This window comes from Melospiza georgiana, chromosome 9 (genome assembly GCF_028018845.1).
Source record: "Melospiza georgiana isolate bMelGeo1 chromosome 9, bMelGeo1.pri, whole genome shotgun sequence".
In the NCBI taxonomy this organism is placed as follows: Eukaryota; Metazoa; Chordata; class Aves; order Passeriformes; family Passerellidae; genus Melospiza; species Melospiza georgiana.
The window spans coordinates 28,511,238-28,530,516 of NC_080438.1; the positions used below are offsets into that span (position 1 = coordinate 28,511,238).

The 19,279-nt window shown below is 40.3% G+C and overlaps 1 protein-coding gene across 15 annotated transcripts in view; it reads left to right on the top strand.

Annotated features, from left to right (window-relative positions):
• Positions 1-19,279, top strand: part of FGGY (FGGY carbohydrate kinase domain containing) — a 283,064-nt gene that overhangs the window by 171,308 nt on the left and 92,477 nt on the right. For all 15 annotated transcript variants that reach the window (XM_058030720.1, XM_058030722.1, XM_058030724.1 and 12 more), the window contains one exon: positions 7,304-7,389. In XM_058030720.1, coding sequence (XP_057886703.1) covers positions 7,304-7,389 — 86 coding nt within the window. The remainder of the gene's footprint in view (positions 1-7,303; positions 7,390-19,279) is intronic.

Here is a 19,279-nt window from a genome sequence, read left to right on the forward strand (position 1 = left end):
TATAAATTATTTAAGTGTCTTCAGATTCTTCATTATCAATATTTTATATATCAATAAATTGTGACACAGGTATTACAGGTATGGTCAGGAAAAATACTTACAGAATGGTATTTAATGTGTTCTCCTTATATTGTCTTTATTTTCTGTGTCTAGTGGATTTCCCAGTGGCAGAGTGAGATTTTGGTCTAGCTCATACACCATAGGGAAAATATACTTTATATTCTGACTACAGGATTATCTCTTAAGCTAGTGATAATGCACAAGCTGGTAAAAAGGAAGCTTAACTTTCAAATCACATGGGAGAATTGCAAGATAAGCAGGTAGAAAGACACTTTTCATTTTATTCTAATTTTTTCAGCTATCTGAGGGCTTTGCAAAATTGAAACTGAAATTCCCATTATACTTCTACTTAATTATGCTAACTGGTGTTCAGAAAATGAGTGCACTGTACCTGGTTTGATCTGATTACTGCCTGGGAAAGTTTTACCCACACTGTGCCTGGCTGTGATCATGGCTTTGGTCTCTCCAGCTTTCTTGACTATTGAGTGCAGTGAGATGGGTTTTTCTTTTCCCTTCCCTTTCCTTCCTTATTCCTTTCTCAATATTCCTCCCTAATGTTGTCATATACCTGACAGCATCCCAGGAAGGTAAGACAAAAACAGTGGATTGGGCACATTCTCTTGTGTCTGACCATAATCAAAACTGGCTAAACCAAGGTGAATCCAGAAGCTACTTTGAGCCTTTGGTTGGCATCATGTTTCTGGAAAGTTCTTGATCAGAAGGCTTGACATGGCTGCAACACATTCAACACAGGGATGTTTGTAAAGAAAACAAAGCAGAGCAAAACCCACAGCCAGACACGTTGCACAGTCATGCTCCAGGTCAGCTTGTACACCCTAATAGATGAAGAATCAGTGTTGACTTTTGCTTTGAATTCTCTGGACCTTATTTTGAACTCCCCAGGAATTTAATGTTTCTGTTAGTAAATGTTTTTGCTGTTTTCCCTCTGTACATCTTTGCCTGGGATTGGATTCCACAGCTGTTTGCATTCATATGGGTTTTTCAGAGAAAGAGCAGTGGGGAAAAGTACTGCTTCATGTCTGAAGTGAAATAATAAAATAGAAGTTAAATAATAAAGATAAAATAAATAAAAGATCAATTTAGGAGAGTACTGGGTACACCTTTGGAAGTAAGTTATTTAAAGTATCCTGATACTAAATGATGGTTGGTCTGTTACACTGAGAAGTTAATTGTGTGTACATTGTTACCAAATCATCCCTCTCCCTTTCCATGGTGCTGACCTGGGTCTGGAAGGCCACTTTAGGAGAAACTCTTGTCCCACGTTTTGCCCTGGGTTCTCCTAACAACAGGGTTTGCAAACCTGGTCTCTGTGAGGAAGGGTCTGACATGGGTCTGATCACCAGTGCTGGTAAGCTGTCAGTGATTAGGTGTCTCTCAAAAGAAAGAAGTGGAGTTCATGTGGATTGAAGAATTTTCATCTAAGCAATCAAAAGTATTTCTGAAGAATATGACTTTGCAAATTTACTGTGAATTGGTTGGAAGTAATGAAGAGTAAGGAGAAAGGATGAAGGTGACTTACAAGGCATTTGGAGAGGGACTTTGGACAAAGGTCTGGAATGACAGGACAAGGGGGAATGGTTTCATACTGACCAAGGGCAGGGTTAGATGGGAAGAAACTCTTCCCTGTGAGGGTGGGGAGGGCCTGGCACAGGTTGCCCAGAGAAGCTGTGGCTGCCCCATCCCTGAAAATGTCCAAGGCCAGGAGGGGTTGAGGCAGCCTGGGATAGTGGAAGGTGCCCCTGCCCATGGCAGGGACTGGAACTGGATGAGCTTTAAGATCCCTTCCAACCCAAATTCAGGGATTCAATAATGGCCTAACTGTGCTTTTCCATTCCCATCACCTTGTTCCTGGAACTGAGGCTGCAGATGACCTCACTCAGTGAGAGCAATGAGCTGACACCACTGTACAAGAAGTAGATACTGGTCCTTATCTCTTGTGGCTTTCTTCTTCCTCTCCCCTTGTTTTTTTTTTTTGTGAAGGGTTGCTGCAGGTTTTCTTTCAAGTCACAAATTACTCTCATCTGCTTCTTTTTGACTTTCTTTTTCCATATAATGTTTTTTCTTTAACATTTCATCCCTCTCCACAGCATAGAGATGTAACTAGATACTGGAGGCTTCAGAATATATTCCCTTCTTCCAGTTCTTCATCTCCATTCCATTTTGAGTTTGAATTAAAAGTCTAAATTTTTAAGGCCATAATAGGCTTTTTGAGGTCTTCTCTTTGATTTGTGTTTGCTTACATTCAGTCCAGTTTGATTGGGGCTGAATCATTTTACCCTCTGGCATCTCTTAGTTATCATCCATGAAATTAATTGGTTGGTCTTGATGCTTGTGATTGCAGGTAGGTGTTCCTATGGCAAAACCTTCCCTGCAAGTGGGGTTTGTGTGTTGGGCACAGCTGTTGGCAATAAATGATCATCTGAATGCAGCTACTGTGAGGCCTGTGGGGCACTCTGGTTAAAGTGTGCACATCTGTGGCTCACTTAGGAGCACCATTGTATTTTTTTGCCTGTGTGGGTCATGTGTGGTGATAGAGTCCAGTGTTCAATGCAAAACCAAACAAATACATGGTTTTTTATAAAGCTGGCTTCTGTGGATGCAGCCACGTTTGACTTTTGACATGTGGTCAAATGAATTGAGAACATCAACTGTAAATGAAGGTGGAACAAAGAATCCTTTGACAAATATTTAGTAACTAGCTGAAAGATGGCTCTGACAAAGTCTTCCTGAAGCCACTAAGGTAAATTTGACTATAACCTTCACTAAAAAGGAAAGTAATTCCTGGTTACTGGTTCTTTTTAAATAGCCAATTAAATTCACTCCTTTTGCTGTTATTCCTTAGATTTTTTTTCTTTACAATTTTCTTACAAAATGTATTGTAGTAGTTTTTACCTTCTGTAGTTGCTAGTATGTTTTTGTGCAGTTTATTAAGTGGGTTCTGTCATTTTGGTGACTTTGGCTAAAAAAGCTGGATGTTCACTGCCTGACTGAGTGTGTAGGTAGTTCTGGGAGAGAGATGCCTGCATGTGAGCTGAAAATGTGAGTACATAACTCCTTCACTTGGGAATTATTTTGCTGCAGGAGTTTGTCAGTACAAGACAACTGTACATATATTGATGCTGTGGCAAACCAGTGTTAGAGCAGTGAGAACACAGCTCAAACACAGCAATGCAAGAACTGCAGGGAAGGGCTACAGAATTAGCTTGTTTGTATTTTTTTTTTTCGTAGAGATAGCAGAAGAAAAAAATGTTGTTTACTAATTTCTGGCTGAAAATGTTATTGTAGCTTGTGCCAAAACGAAAGGATGCATGCTATGTTTTCCTCATACTAATGACATTATATACCAGCTATTTCTAAAAAATACTAGTCCTGTTAAATCAGAGATGCTGAACTTCATGGTTTATTTTAAGTGGGTGGGGGATGTTGGACTAGGGACAGGTATTTGCTTGGTAACTGCCTCCAAATGAAGTGCAGTCTTCTATATTCTGTTTTCACAACTCTGCTTTTAATTTCATGTTTAAGAGGGAAGAAGAGCCTCCCTTTATGGGGAAAAAAACTCCCAAAACAGGGATTGACTGTTTAGCATATTATTCCTCTGCCATTAATAGCTAAAATCAATAATCAGTGAGTAGGTTTTTTTGCTGGCAGTGATCTTCCTGTATGTTACAGTTCACATCCTCAGTTAGAGCTGCTGTTTGATCCATCACCCTTCTTCCTTCTGCACACCCATGACTTGCAGCTAGCAGTGGGATCATTTGCAGAAACAATTAAAACCTCTCTTTCCCTGGCAGTGGGGGAGAAGGATAGTGCATGTAGTGGCATTAGCTTGGCAGCAGCTCCTTTGCTGGTGCATGTCTTCTTCACTGCTTGCTGCCCTTGCAGCTGGCTTTTTGTCTTATTGAATGTGAATATTTTTCCATTAAAATGAATAATAAATTCTGTGTTAAATGAGAATGACTCCAGGCTGTTGAGTTTGGAACTGAACTCTTGTTTAGAATTGTTTATAAATGTTTCAACACTCTGTGTTATCACAATCCATACACAGTGCAGACACACTTCAGACTGAATCTGGTGTTTAGCTGCAGTTGCTGATCAGGCAGAAGTGCCATTTAGAAACAGCACTCACAGATGGGAGTTTTGAAGCACCTGCACCTCAGAGCACCTCCTGCTTGGGCTGTCCCCTCTCCTCTGCAGTGGGACAAGGCTCCCAGCAGGCACACACTGTCCTCCCTGCCTTGTTCCAGCTTCTCCAGCTCTGATTCCACGTGCCTGCTCTGTCCCTCTGCAGCCCTGTCTGGCCTGGGCTCTGGTGCTTGCCTGCCTGTGGTGCCATGCCCAGGATGCCTCAGGGATTTAAGGATGCCTGCACCAGTGTCTGGGTGCTGCTGGCAGTTTTCTCCCCCTTCAGCAGCAGCTTTATTCCAAGAGTTTACTTTCCAAACCCCTCCTCTCCCCCTGCCCTTGTTCCTGACTCTGATAATTCAGCCAGTTAATCTTTTACTAGTTGGAGTGCATGTTGTGTCAGAATTGATCAGTTTGCAGCCATGGCTCTGGCAAGGATGGAATTTCTGCTCATGGCCTATCTTGGGTGTCTGGAATAGCTCTATTACATGGCTTGGCATCCAGTGTGAAGCGTGGGAGATCCAAGTTGTAAATCCTTGCTTTGAGTTGGAGTAGGGCATAGGACATGAGGTTTTGGAGCCCTGTGAGTGTGTGCATAATTCCCTTTCTTCCTTACACACAATTTGCATTTGTTTTCTGTAATTTAGATAAAGATGTATGTATTTTCAGTCCAATTAAAAAATCCCTCATTTTCCCTTCTTGCCTAGGAAGATGAAAATACATTGCACTACATAATTCTTAAACTCTTTGACCCCAAGTATTTGGGATTAACAATGTCAAAATGTTATTCTGTGGAGGTGTAGCTGTTTAAGCAACCAAAGAAACCAGAGAGAGAGAGATAAGGAAAGGACACCCCATAGCACCCCATAAGAACCTCTGGAGAGCAGAAAGATTGTGAATTCCTTTGCAAGGAACTTTGGAGGGTGAGTTGCAGGATGTGAATACAGCATTGGGAACGTTCCTGGATCTTTTCCACAATCCTTTTAATGTGGTCACAGACTCCTGACTGGGTGAAAATAAATTTGAATTAACTTCAGTGAGTGTTGAAAACATGGAGACTTTAAATTTGTTTGGAAAAAGCATCAGGGCATGCTATGATTTTTTTTGTCTGTACTAATTAGTGATGACACAGCATCAAGATGGCAAAAAATGAATCATTTGGATGTTCATGAAACAAAGTATTTTGAATGTCACTAACATGTGGCTTTTGGGAATTCTTGAAGTAATAGGATAAGGATCCAAGGAGTATTTGATGAAACAGATTTATTTGAAGAGGACAGTTATTCTTAATCCAGTTTATTTTCTGATTAAAGTAACAACCAAACTACTCCTTTTGCTTCTTGAAGGCTCTCAGGTGTGTTAACAACACACAATGGCTTTTATTATCAAAATCATCAGGCTGAATGATCTTGGGGCTAAATTATGGAGCACCTTGGCATTCATGTAGGAAGTTAAATTTGATGTGAGTAGCAAGCACATATGTCTGGAAGGTGAGCTAAGCCTGAGTGCTCAGGAGCAGACATCCAAAGGTTGTGTGTTTTATGTTAGAAAGTTGTAATCAGAGCATTTCTTTTTTTGAAGTCCATAGAAACCCAGTAAGTTTTAGAACTTTTTCAAGGTTCAAACTCAAGAAGTTTTAAGACAGATTCTTGGCATGACCCAAAATAAAACAAAATTTTGCTTTTTTTGTACTTACCCAGTTGCACCTTAGTTTCTCAAATTCATCGATTCCATTTCAGCAAATTCTGGGCTTGTAAGATTGTGGTTTGATATCACAGAGTGTCTAAATTATGTTACAAAATCACAGAATCACAGGATGATTTGGATTGGAAGGCACCTTAAAGCCCATCTCATTCCAACCCCTTGCAATGGCAGGGACACCTTGCACTGTCCCAGGTTACTCCAAGCCCTGTCCATCCTAGCCTTGGACACTGCCAGGGATCCAGGGGCAGCCACAGCTTCTCTGGGCACCCTGTGCCAGGGCATCACCCTCACAAGGAAGAATTTCAAGAACCAGGTATTATTTCTCTAAAATGGAATCATCTTCTCCTTTAGTTCAGCCTGTACATTCTTGTCATTGCATGAAATTAATTTCTGTTCCAGAAAGACCCCAGCAAGGACTTGTTTCTAGAGCAGGAGCTGATCTTAAGTGAAAAAACTTTGCACTTTTCAATTATTTAAGAAGCTGGTGGAAGTTTTTCAAGCAATCTTTGTGACCCTTGTGGACTTTTATGTAATTTTGCTATTCTCTACTTATTTTAATGTACTGGGGTGAGAAGGGACCATTGGGATTGCATTGCAGGACAGTGATGCTCACTGTCTGTCACACTGGAACACATTACTTCTGGGAAGACTTTCTTCCCATTCATCATGGTCTGATACCTGTGGGTGATGTGTGATTGTGTTTGTGGAAAAGTAGTTTTGAGACTATGCAGTGTTAACATCAGCTGAAATCAGACTGAGCTTTGGAGATGGAAACAGGGAATAGAGCCTGGCCCAGGTGGTGTCACCAGCCTTTTCTGTGCTATCATCTCTCTTCAGAAAACAGCAGTGGAAACTCCTTGTAAATTATCTATCTTGGCAGAAGAGTTTTTTAGAAGTTTGGGAATGTCATGTGGCTTTTCAGATCTACAAGCTTTGTTTGTGCATTCTCAGAGCTCTTTGTTTTCTTCCTATGCTTATAATTAACAAATACTAAATTTTAAATCTTAAATTTTAAGCATTTTTAAATCATAAATGGCTTATTTTAGAAAATAGAACATTTTTCAGGCAAATGTTTTTTGATAAAGTTGTTGACTTTGAAACTGCTCTGACACTGAGCAGCTGATGGGGAACAGAGGCACCCCAGGTTATGGATTTGAAACTTGTGCCTCCATGAACTCTTCATGGGGAACTTTGTTTATCTATGATCAGTCTGTGCTGGGGAAAGGCTCAGCTCTCCCTGCAGTAAATCAGAGAGAGGAGCTGACTGGATGATCAGAGCAATGAGTTTGAAAAAATTGTCATTTTAACCTAAATATCAGGATTTTAATTGCATTAAAATAAGGGCATGACCATGCCTAACCTCTAATATCTGTCTTTCTAAACATATTTTTATTAGAACTTGCCAGAATCGTGGGAGAAGGTTGGCTACTTCTTTGATCTTCCAGATTTCTTATCTTGGAAAGCCACAGGTGTCACTGCAAGGTATGTTAATTATAACAATATGGTTTTGTCTATTTTCTTATGCACATTTCTGCTTTAATTCATTCTGACTGGACCTGCTGTTATGTACATCTGTCTGTAATTCAGCCAGCTCCAAAACATCTTGAACCTATCTCCTGCCTCCATTGTGCATTCCTGAGCACAGTTGTTCCTGGGAGCAGTGGAATTCACAGATAGAGTGTGTTGCTGCAAAATGTCATTTTGGAGCATAAATATGATTGCTGGAGTTCCTGTGAAATAAATGTCCAATAATTCTTTGAAATCTATTTTGTTGACAAATTTATTGACTTTTTCGAGAATTGGAAATACAACTTCTTTGCCATGTGGGAGGGCTCTGTAATGGTCACTTCACTGTAAAACATGGCATCTGTGCTGCTCCACATAAGTACCCTAGAATTCTGGCTGAGTAGTTGAACAAAACCTTCTGAGAGAACCCCTTAAAAATCTGGATTAAAGTGATCAACACAGGTGAGGGCACTTGCAGATCCTTGTGAGAAGTGAGGACCAGTATTATTTATTTAAAATCATGCCCAGTTCAGTGCAGCTTGCAATTATTTCCATTGCAGTTTGTGGAGTAGAATCTGTGCAAAATGTAGTCTCAAATGAAAACTGGCCACAGGATAGTTTTAGTCTCTCTGGAAATCAAGATACTTTCTTATCAAATACAGTTCTTTCTAATTGAGTGCTCTATTGCTCCCTAGCTAGTTTTCCTGATTGACACCTATTGTTAGAGCATTATACAGCAGGGAAGTGCTATGACTGACTTAGAAAATGCAAAAAGAGGAGTTGGGTAAGGACTTGCCAAGGTGATAATGGATAAATGGCATCTTAAATCTTCTTCCTTTGGACTTTAAGTCAGATTTTGCAGTCTAACTCTGAATTATGTAAACGAAGAACAACTCCCACCCCACAGATCTTGCAATCTAAACAGTCCTGTCACCTGACCCAACTCTACCTTCAAGAGGATAAATCCCTGGCTCCCAGATGATATTCCAGGGTCTGATTCTTGTGAAAGTACTCAAGACTTTTAGAATTAGCACCCTTTGCTCAGGGCATGAGGAGGGGGAGGCTCTGAAAAGGGAGGGTGCAGTGATCCTGAGAGCTCCATGGTCCTGCCTGCCTTTGGCTTTGTGTCCTTGGCTGCAATTTCAGGCAGGTGAAGCAGAGAATCTCTTTGAAAAAAAAAAAAAAAAACAAAAAAAAAAACAAAAAAAAAAGAGTTGCAGAGGATTATACTCAAAATTTGAGATGCCTGAATTTAGATTGGCAAGTTAATTTCCTTAGCAAGGACAATATGATTACTCAAAATCTTTTGATTGCATTGATGAATGTTGTAAGGGAGAAAGGAATGTTGAGAAGACTCTCTGGGTAAAGTCTTCCCTCACACTTTGGTTCAGTGTCTTCAATTTTGAATAAAATAGCTCCTTGTAAATCCTTCATTGCTGTCTTTAATGTGCTCCCCAAAATCAAGCCCATTGTTTGGGCTCTAGTGGGTTTTCTTGTAGGGCAACAAAGAAGGAAGCAAAAGACAGGAAAATAAGGACAATAAGCATTTAGCTGGAATCAAACCTTGTTTTCTTTTCCTTTCTCGCTTTACCCCATGTACACCTGTTTTCTGAGAATTTTCTTGTAGGCTGGTGAAGTCAAGTAATTTGTCCTGCATATGCTCATAATACAGGGGAAGTGTGAATTTATCATGTATGAGATTATTACCTCTTACCACCCTTTCTGCCTTTGAGCACAAAGGAGTCTATTCACAGGGCAAGACAGTGTTAGTCACTGTGAATCATACAGAACTTGGCCCTGATAAAAGAACGATTTATTTTTTTAAAATTTGTTTTGGTGATGGGGATTTTACCAAAATAAATGCAATTCTGAAGGCACTTTTATAGCAAAGACCTTGGTTCTTTAAATTTTTAAGGGGCTCTCTAAAACATTTTCTATGTATTTGACATTTAGAAATTATGTAAAGTCTTTTTGCCTTCAGTGAGGTCACTGTGCACAAAGTTAAGCGTGTGTGAGATCAGAGTTTGATGTATTTGAAAAGCAGTTCTTGACGTGTGTTTCTAAGTATGAAATCCTATGTCCTTCACCTTTCATTCTGCTGGCTTGAACTGCCTTGTTGCCAAGTTTTTTTCCAGTAGACCTACAATAAACAATAAGTGTTTCTTACCTCTGAGGTGGAGGCTCAAACATCTAGAATTTTTTACCTTCTGGCTTTAAAATTGCTCTGTATCTCACTGAACAACATCCACTCATCAGTTGCAAAGGATGAGTTCCAAATTTTTGATTCCTATTGTTCTTGGAAAGCTGTTGCCTGTAATGCTCCATATTTAATGTAGTATGTTTTATTGTTTCTGCTTTGGGCTGATGAACAGCCATTGACTTGTCCTGAATGATCCAGGCAGCTGACTATTCTGCATTAAAAGAAATGTTATTTAAAAAAATTTTGCTTAAAAATTTTAGATTTTAAATGTTAATTTAAACAATTAAATTAACATTTAATTTATATGTTAATTAAAAAATTTAAACTTAGAACTTCTCAGCTTTGCCCCCCAAGGCTGCAACAGTGAGAATTGGTTTTGCCACTTGAATACTCAGTTGTCTTCTCTGGAAGTGCTGTGGTGGAGAGGAAGAGATGTGACAGAGTCTTAGCAGTGGTTTTCAGAGGCTCAGCACTCCTGCTCGTGCTGAGTGTGACTCACTGCCTTCCCTCCCCCATGCAGGACCTCTGGTAACCTTTCCTTTATATGGTACTTTGGGTACAGCTATCTTAATAAAATCTCAACTCCTCTCTGGTTTAGTTACAGGCTACTGTGTTATGGATGGGGAGTTCTTACCAGAGATGCACATCTGCAACCCTAGTGTGTTCCTGGAGTCTTGTGAGGGATTACATTGCAGATAAGAATAGGGCTGAGCTGTTAAACTGGGTGGAATCCACACACAAATTTCTCAAAGGTCATGTGTGTTTAGACCCAGAGTTCTGCTTCAGGGCCATTTCCAATCATAGGCAACTCACTCACTGCAAAATGAGTTTAAGATGAATTCTAACAAAAGAGAGATTAGACCTGTGAAGGAGGATGTGGAAATGTAGGGAATAATGTCAGGCTGACATTATTGAGATAGTGGGTGTCCAGCATTGTGCTGGAGGAGCCACCTCCCAAAATGACCAAAAAATGTTGGAACAAGTAGAATATTTATGCAGATTATTTTTTGTCATGTTATTATACTCTAGCTATGTAGGGAAAATAATATGCTATTTAGTAGAGACTTCATCTCATCTAAGAATTTGACCCAAATAATTTTCTTGTGAAAATACTTGTCCAATCAGTTTTCAGCTCCTTGCCATCACGACATGGGAAAGGGTGGAACAGATGTTTCATATACTTCACTTTTCTAAAAGATCTCCTTTTAACAGATATCAGGATCATGAGTTTCTCAGTTTTATAAGGAAGAAATTCATACTGTTTATGGTAGTGATGGATTGCAAAGTGAAAAGCACATGCTAGTAGTTGATAAAAAGCATTTCTGGGAAGCACATGACTAATATTTGTATCTCTGTGAGAGAGGGGGATCTCTCTTTAGTTCACAGTCTATTTTCAACAGGAAGATACTTGAAAAATTGTTTTTTTTCATTTATGAGTTCCTTGGCTTGTGCATGTTTAAGTAGTTGGCTCTTTATGTTAAGCAGTGATTGAGTCCTTAAAGTTTATTTGTAACCTGTTTTGCATAGCTGATAATTAAGGCTGGAGCTGGCTCCATGGCACTGATTGACTTCCAGAGAATTCCCTGGACTTTGTCAGAGTTGATGCAGAGTCCGCTGGGATAAACATGAGTAGACTCTGGTCCCTTGTTGAATTGTAGTTAGGGAAGCTTGTAATAAAACAATAAAGCTAGGGGGGTGCTCTAGAATCCAGGAATCTGGATTCAGATCTCTGCTCTGTGATTTGGACACGTGAATTAAAATCTGTGTTTTTGGAGGTGTTCAGGGAGCTGAATCCATGTGAGGATTTGATGTTTGTTCTTCATCTGTTAGACTGGTGCACCCATGCATTCTTGGGAGGTTGCTTACTTTTTACCACTGTGAGGTCTCCTGTGGCGGTGTCAGTGCAGCCCTCACCAAATATTTTATCCAGAATAGGCTGGAAACTTTGAGGAGGGAGAGTGCTTTTAGAAGAGGAGCTTGTGTTTAGAGGCGCTGTTGAAAAAACAAACCAGTGCGAGTTAAACCATTATCTGAAGGATGTCTGTGTCCTTTTCAAGGATTGGGCAATCCTTGCAGAGAGATGTGGTAACTGCAGCAGCACAGACACCACGGTTTGGGGCCAGCTGCCCTTCCCTTCCTTCCTAGCCCTGCCATGACTAATGGATGCCCTTTGGCTGGGATCTGGTGCTTGGATTCTTGTTGATATTTTGTGCCTGCTTCAAAAGATGCCCGGTCTAAAAGTCAGGCCTTGTCTCTGGCAAGAAGGGGCCCAGGGAATATTTCAGAAAGCTGTTGTGATTAGTGCTGAGCCCATGGGGCAGTGACAGTGTCCTGAATTACACTCTGGTGTTGTGTCCTGTTTATGAAATGAAACCCAAGAGTTCAGACATGCAGACTTGTTTAGAGAAGTCTCTGGAGGGGAGAGAATTATCTTGAAAGGCTGCTTGGGAGGGGAGGGATGGTGTTTTTGTGGGTTGGACAAAGTACCATGAATTTCTTGTCATGGAGCCAAAAGCAAGTGTCCCTGTGATGGTATGTTTGCCAAATGAGAGAATTCTACTGCTATCAGGCTTTTAATAAATTCAAAACATGTTCTTTGGAGACTGGTGACACACAGACTGATCCAGAAAATAGGAAATGTGTAGCTGGAAAAGTTTTCAGGACTGTGAAGGGCAGGTGCAATGTGGGCTATTACTGTTAGATATTTTTTTTTAATTTAAAAATGATACATCCTTGAGTCTACCGAGTAATCTGAAAGAATTCTGTGTGCTGGAGAAAAAAATTGTCGGCAGGTCTTGTTAGTGTTAGCCAGGAAGCACACAGGCAAACAGGAAGCTTTAGCTATTGTTATTGTACAAGTGCCCTTTACAAAATATTAGCAAAAGAAGCTTAATGTGTTTTCCACAAGAACAGGAGCCCTTCAGAGTGTCTCACTGTATCTGCCCAGTGAAGAAAAACTGCACTGTCCCCTTCCAACAGCTTCAGACATACATCGAGAGGTTGCACTGCAGAGGCTTGCATTCAGATCTTCAAATATTTACTACTTAATTTTTTGAAGTTGTTAGGATTGTTAATTAGCTGTGACAGTATCTAGCCCTTCATTTTCTATTGTGTTCATTTGCTGCTAAAAAAAAAAAAAACAGCCAGCTAGGTCAGTATAGAAAGGATTGGGGGCAGGGGATGTATTCCTGGCAGTTTGCCACAGAGACACTGAACTGAGCCAACCATGAAGTCATCGTGAACTCAGGGAGTCTCACTAATCCAAGGCAATGTGTCTTAATTTGACAAAGCAAAGGCTGCTTGATAAGCAAGCCCAGCTAGAAATGCTGTGAAATGGGGGTGTTTGTTAAGTGGAGATTGTGGACGAGAAATGTGGTGATATGAAAGGAATCATCTTGGTTTCAGGTCCTTCCTCCCCCAAGCCCAAAGGCAGGCTTGGCTCCCTTCTCCCCTGCAGCTCGGGCTGTGCAGTGGCTTGATGTGAAATTTGAGAAACATATGTAGTTTTCTATTTCAGGAAAATGATCTCAGGGATTGAATGTGTGTTTTGTTGGCTGTTAAGCTCTGATCTTGCCTAGTGTGGTAGTTTGAGAGTGTGTGTGTATGTGAGTTTGTGTGTGATGGTTAAAACATTCTCCAGCACTTAAAAAACAAAATAATAAAAACAAATCAGAGTTCATATATGCATTGCTGTTAAAGGTTTTATTTCTTCAGTCTCAAAATGCAACATCCAACATCTTAAGAAGACTCTTAAATAACTGTACTGTATATATCAGAAAGTCTTTTATTTTTCCATAATAGTCATTAACATTTACCTATTAATGATGAGTGGTGCACACACAGTTTTCCATCGAAGCAAGAAACTCTGTTTAAACAGCCATTTCATTGTTGGTCCTGTGCAGAACCAGTGGAGATAAATGAACACTGTAATTATTAACTTCTGTGAGGCTGAGATGGCAATCTCCCCTTAATAATATTCATAAAGAGTTGGCTGGGAGTCTGAGATGCCGCTTGCTGACATCCTCACTAATGGTGGGACTGGATAACTGTTCTTCTCTGGACCTGGGGGAGTATTGAAGGAGGTTGTGGTGTTACAGCCTTAAATTCTGAGGAAAAATGAGACATAAACCACAGAGGAGTTTGTTGTCTTTCAGTTCTTTTAATGTTTTTTTTTCAGTTGTTTCTGTTCTCTTCAGAGCCAGGCTGGGTGTTCAGGGTGTTTCTCTTGCATTAGCTCCTGTGAACACCATCAGAGATCAGACCCTCATGGTACAAGGGATGTAATAAACAATCTGTCATCTCCTTTGAACCCTTCCTTATGTGAAACCCTATGGAAAGCGCCCTTGTCCCCTGTGAGATTGGGTCTCTGTTCAGCCAGAGCTGTGTAACAATTGCTTCCTTGCATAAATTTGAACCAGATAAGAAAATAGCCATGTTTATGAACTCCTGGGTCATTTACAGCCCCAGCAGTGTTTTGGTGTGCACATATATAATGCATGTATTCACAGTAAATTTTTAAAAACCACCCCCCTGAAAACAATAACATTCCAGGAGAGTTCTCATCCAGAGAAGGGAAGAAAAGCTGTGTAGCATGAAGTCTGTGCACTGTATGTGTACACACACTGCTTAGAAGTATTAAAACTCACAGAAATTTATTATCCCATAAGGGCCTCTTTTGTCTTTTCTTCCTTTTTTTTTTAAAACCCCCCAAACCTTTACTCCTCTGTAATACCTTGCATATGAAAGAACCTTAATAAATTCAGCCCTTAAATGTGCTCTTAAGCAAGAAAGTGGCATTGTTATTTTATAGCTGGGAAAAGAGCCGTATAATTTGAAGGGTAACATTCTTTAAGTGTTTAGCTGGGCATCCAGCTTTCTGTCTAACTTGCAGTGAGAATTAAGTGTCGTATTCCATAGGCATTTTCAGAGATCACACTATAAATTATTTATTCTGGACCAATTCTTCCTCCAGACTTCCCAAACAAATGCCTTTCACCACTGGAGTGTTCCTCCTCTGCCTCTCACTGTAATACATGGCTGTAACAACAGTCTTGGCCTGGAGGGCAGTTTACCTACAGGTTTGCTTTATTTTTTTTGGCTGGCTCTCTCAATCTGCTTAATGTTAGTAACTTTCACTGGAAATTCTCTGCGTGCTTTAGGATGACACTGATGGTGTCAGGGTTGATTTACATTATCTCTTTAAAGTAGCATTAGCTTGCCTAGGACTTTTTCTCTTATTTGTTTTAGAATTCATGTTCTCCAGAGAGGAGCCTTTTAACTGTGAAATGTAAATAACCTGACAAGGAAGACTTCAAAAGAAAATGAGTCTTTGTCCATGGCAGTGATACCAAGCTTGCCAACTCCGTAACCTTTAAAACAGAGCACTTTTATGCTTGACCTGTCATCTGCCTATAAAAATAATCTTAGATCAATGATACAGTGCTTTCAAGAATGTGTCTGAAGAAAGCAGGCACTTCTATGGATGTGTTCTGTCATTTCTTCATTGTGATGGACCATCTGCTGCTTTAACTCTCAGTAGGATCTGGTTATTGATTTGGTGTAAGTGCCTGGCTCAGCCTTTTGCTTGCACTGAGGTGATGAACACTTTTACTGCAGCTTGCAAATTGATGCTGCCAGATAGCCAGCCCGATATTATATAAATATATAATGTGTTATGTGAAATCACCAAGGGTTTGTTTTTGCCTTCCCCCATTCTTTATTCCAGTGCCATTCCATTAAGCTGTTCTTTAGATGAAAGGTTGTAATTCAGCCTTCAGTGGATGAAATGTATATGTACTTATGGAATCAAAGACATTCCAAGAAAGGTTGTTTATTTTCTTACTACCTTCTTTAATTAAATGTCGATGGTAGGATTCTGACTGACTTCAGAGAAACAGATGAAGCAATAATGCTTGCAGTGTGATCCAGCAGGGATGACTGGAGTTGTCCTTCTTGGTTGTTGGACACTGCATGGGTAGGAAACTCAATTCTTCTGTGCATAGGAGAGTTGGAATTTCAGATTTCACCATGGCTGTTGGTTTAATTTTAAAATGAAGGCAAAGTTCTGAAAGTTCTATGTTTTATATTTTACTATGATGTAACTTCAGATATTATTTGAGTTAAATGTCTGGTTCAGCTTGCTGACACTCAGCTTTAAACTGGAGCTGGAAATCTCAGTTAAAACCTGTGTTTGTCCACTTTATTTTATTTCAAGTGCTCTGTCTCAGACTTGTCAGCCTGAGTTGTGAGCTTGCTGCTGTTCTGCAGTGTGGATGTACCCTGGCACTCTCTGCAGAGGGGATTGGGGAGCACAGGTGTTCCTCAGAGAGCTGTCCCTGTGTTCCCTGGCAGGCTGGGGCTGTCCCAGAGTCCCTCCCAGCATCCACGGGCCAGTGTTGGAGTAGAAGAGAATTTATGCAAGCTGACCCAGCTATTGCCTTTAGTACCCATGCACAAGGATTTTTTTTGTCTAAGTGGGAAAGAAAGTAGGAAATCCCTTCATGCTATAGGTGATTGGGAAAAATATGAAGATGAGCAGAGAGATATGCCTCTTAAATCCAAAACTCTCCCCACCCCTAAAGCACACTTGCATTTATCCCTACATAGTACATGGAGTTAGGATGATGGAAATAACTTCATCTTCACTCACTGTAGTTTGAAACAGTTTTGAAACTATTTAGATACTCTCCTGTCCTTCCAATCTCATTTTCTAAGGTGAGCTCATTCTTCAGAGCAATGAAGCTGGATCTGCACAATAAGGTGTTTTCATATTTAATTAAAACTGATAAGAGGGGGAGAACATGCCACAAAATACAAAGAAAACTATTTTCCTGTGGTTTTCATCTTCTGAACTTCCCTCTATGAAACTATTTGGTGGTTTCTGATGCTGGTTTGTCATTGTATATAAAATACCTTGAACAGAGTCTTTGGAGAAAAGGAAATACCATGCTATAATTTTACTTTCAGGAAAGAAATTAAGTATTCTTCCTGTCTTTATGGAAAAAGTTGGTGTGGTGTTGTCCCTAATTCCTTGGGCACAGCATCTGTGCAGGAGGTTAAGGTCCAGAGAGCTTTCATCTCCCTACAAAGAAGGGAAAACAGGGAATGTGTAAGAGCATGATACACTGCTGGCACCTGTTCTTCATGTCCATCCCATCCCATGCCATTCTTGCCCTCAATTCCACTCTGTAGCTCCGTGGGCACATGTGCAGTCTGGATTTAGCCTCCTTCACAGATGGCATCTTTCATGTGCCATCTTGGGCCATGCTGGCCACGAGATAGATATAAATATATATATCTATAATTTGAATGTGTATCACAAAGAGAAAGTAAAATTCTTCAGTGCTCACCACTCCTCATGCTGTTGTCCCAGTAGCACCAGGTGTAAATCTTACAGGGGGGCTCTCCAGAGGGGATCCAGTTTGTTTAAGACTTTCTGGGTTTGTATATTTTGTCCTGTAGCAGCTCTTCATTTGTATATAAGGACAGTTCATAAACAGATGTTGAATCTCAACATGGTGCCTGCTATTTCCTGCTGTTTCTGACCTGCCTGGAGCACAGACAATCCTTATTCACACCAGTTAGCTCCACTGGTAATCTGTCCAAGAACATTTCCTGATACCTCTTTCTTTTTCAGGCTGTCTCTTTAAATGTGGATCAAAGGAAACTCATACCTACTAAAATGTTAAATTTCTGATTGCCCAACCTATCAGGAGATGTATTAATTCATTAAAGTGGGTGCTCATTTGCTTTGGCACAAACAGAGAAAGGAGGAGATAGAATATAAAGAATTATGTCCAAGCTATCAGAAATTAACCTTGTGATTGCGATACCTGCTGTGCTGATGGAAATCACTTCAGGCTGATGCAGGCTTCACCCACTATCTCCTTTGCTTGTTGGTTTATCTGAAAGGGCCTCTATCTGTGTGTGTGCATGAAGTAGGGACTACAGTTTTACCTCATTAAATGTGAAACTCTGCTTGGAGGAATATTGCTCAAGAAAACCACATCAGGCCAAGGTTTTGAAAATGCAGACTTGTTTAGAGAATGCATTTTAATATATTGAAGCCTCAAGCCATCTACCTCTGCTCCTGGAAGCTCTACCTGAAAACTTTCAGGGCTAAATAATTTAAGGTTTGGGGTTTTTTTTTATTCTTTCTGCAAGAAATACTAGTCTGATGTTTTATTTTCTTAAAGTCTGAACTCCACATAACTTTTTTTCAGAACTGTTTATCCTCACTCCAGACATGAACCTTGGAAAGGTGGCAGAAAAAACAAACAGCTGCTGTGTTTTTGGGCAGTCTGCATTCCTTTAAACTCTCTGAGATCAGACTTGTGCTGAGATTTTCAAATTATTTGTCCTAGGGCTTAGCCACTTTCACTCCTGCTTAAAAGTCAGTGAATTTGCCATACTGGTGCTTGTGAGAGCTGTCATGCAGAGCCTTAATGATTCAAGAACTATGAATATATGATGTGTTCTTAGGGCTTTTTATTATTGTTTCATTCAAACTTCACCTACCTCCCTAATCATCTTTCCATTTTTGGACTCCAGTTCTTTTTTTAACTTAAGCACATTGCTTAAGATATTCTAGGGAACTTTGTTTTGATTTTGGTTTTGGGGGTAAATTTGATACATATAAAAATGTTATTAATGGACCAAAGTGGAGGTTGTAAAAAAGACTGCCACAGTGCCGAGGCCCAGAGTCAGAAATTATCTGCTCAAGTTTGGGTTTCCTTCACAAGTTGGAGACAGGACAAAGAGCCACAATCCTGTGGCAGTGTTTTGTCCCCTCTTTATGAGGTCTCCAAAATACATTCTGTGAAGCTAGTGGAAAAGTCAGAGCAAGGCAGGCTTGTGTGGTAAAAGCTTATTTAATGGTTTGGACCTTCATGTGGATTTTCCTGCAAGAGAGATGTGGAGATACTATGTCTACTTGTGCCTTTTAAGTAGCCTAAATCCCAAATGTGTCTTGCAGTGCCTTTCCAGTTCCTGGAGCCTCCCTGAGTGCAGAGATTGGCTGTACCAGGTCTCTGTTCTTGTGGCATGGGTTAAGCCCAAACGTGTGTTTACTAGCAACTGGAATGGACAAACAAAGCAGTCAGGCCAGTTCTGAAGGGCTTTTCAGTTAACTGTGCTCATTCTTTTCTTTGGGCCCTTTTCCAGCAAAGCACTTAGGCACGTGCTTAAAGTTAAAGCCTGTGCTTAAGTGCTCTGCTGGTCTGGGTCCTTTATTTGCTGTCCAAGCTTGCTGGTATGAACAGGCTGTTGGCTCTAGCAATGTTTGGGGAGCTGTTCTTAACACTGCTCATTTTCCTTCTCTGAACCTCATGGCCACCTATGGCCCAGAAGGTTCATTTGTCCTTTCAGTGTGACACACAGAATGGCTTGAAAATGGTATTTGAAAACCTGTAGCAGGTTATTGATTAATTGGCATTGATTGTGAAGAAACAGTGTATTTGGAAAAACCAAGGTCAGTCCAGCCAGAGGAGTTTTCATCTGATGTCTTGCTCGCAGCATTTGTCATATACCAAAAACATCTTCAGACTGTTCAAGTACAATGGATTTAATATCCAGAAAATTCTCCTTAAGTAGCTGCTGTCTTATAGGCACTTATTATTTTTTGATCTGCATGCAGATTTGCTTATTTATTTATTTCTGGTTTTCAGT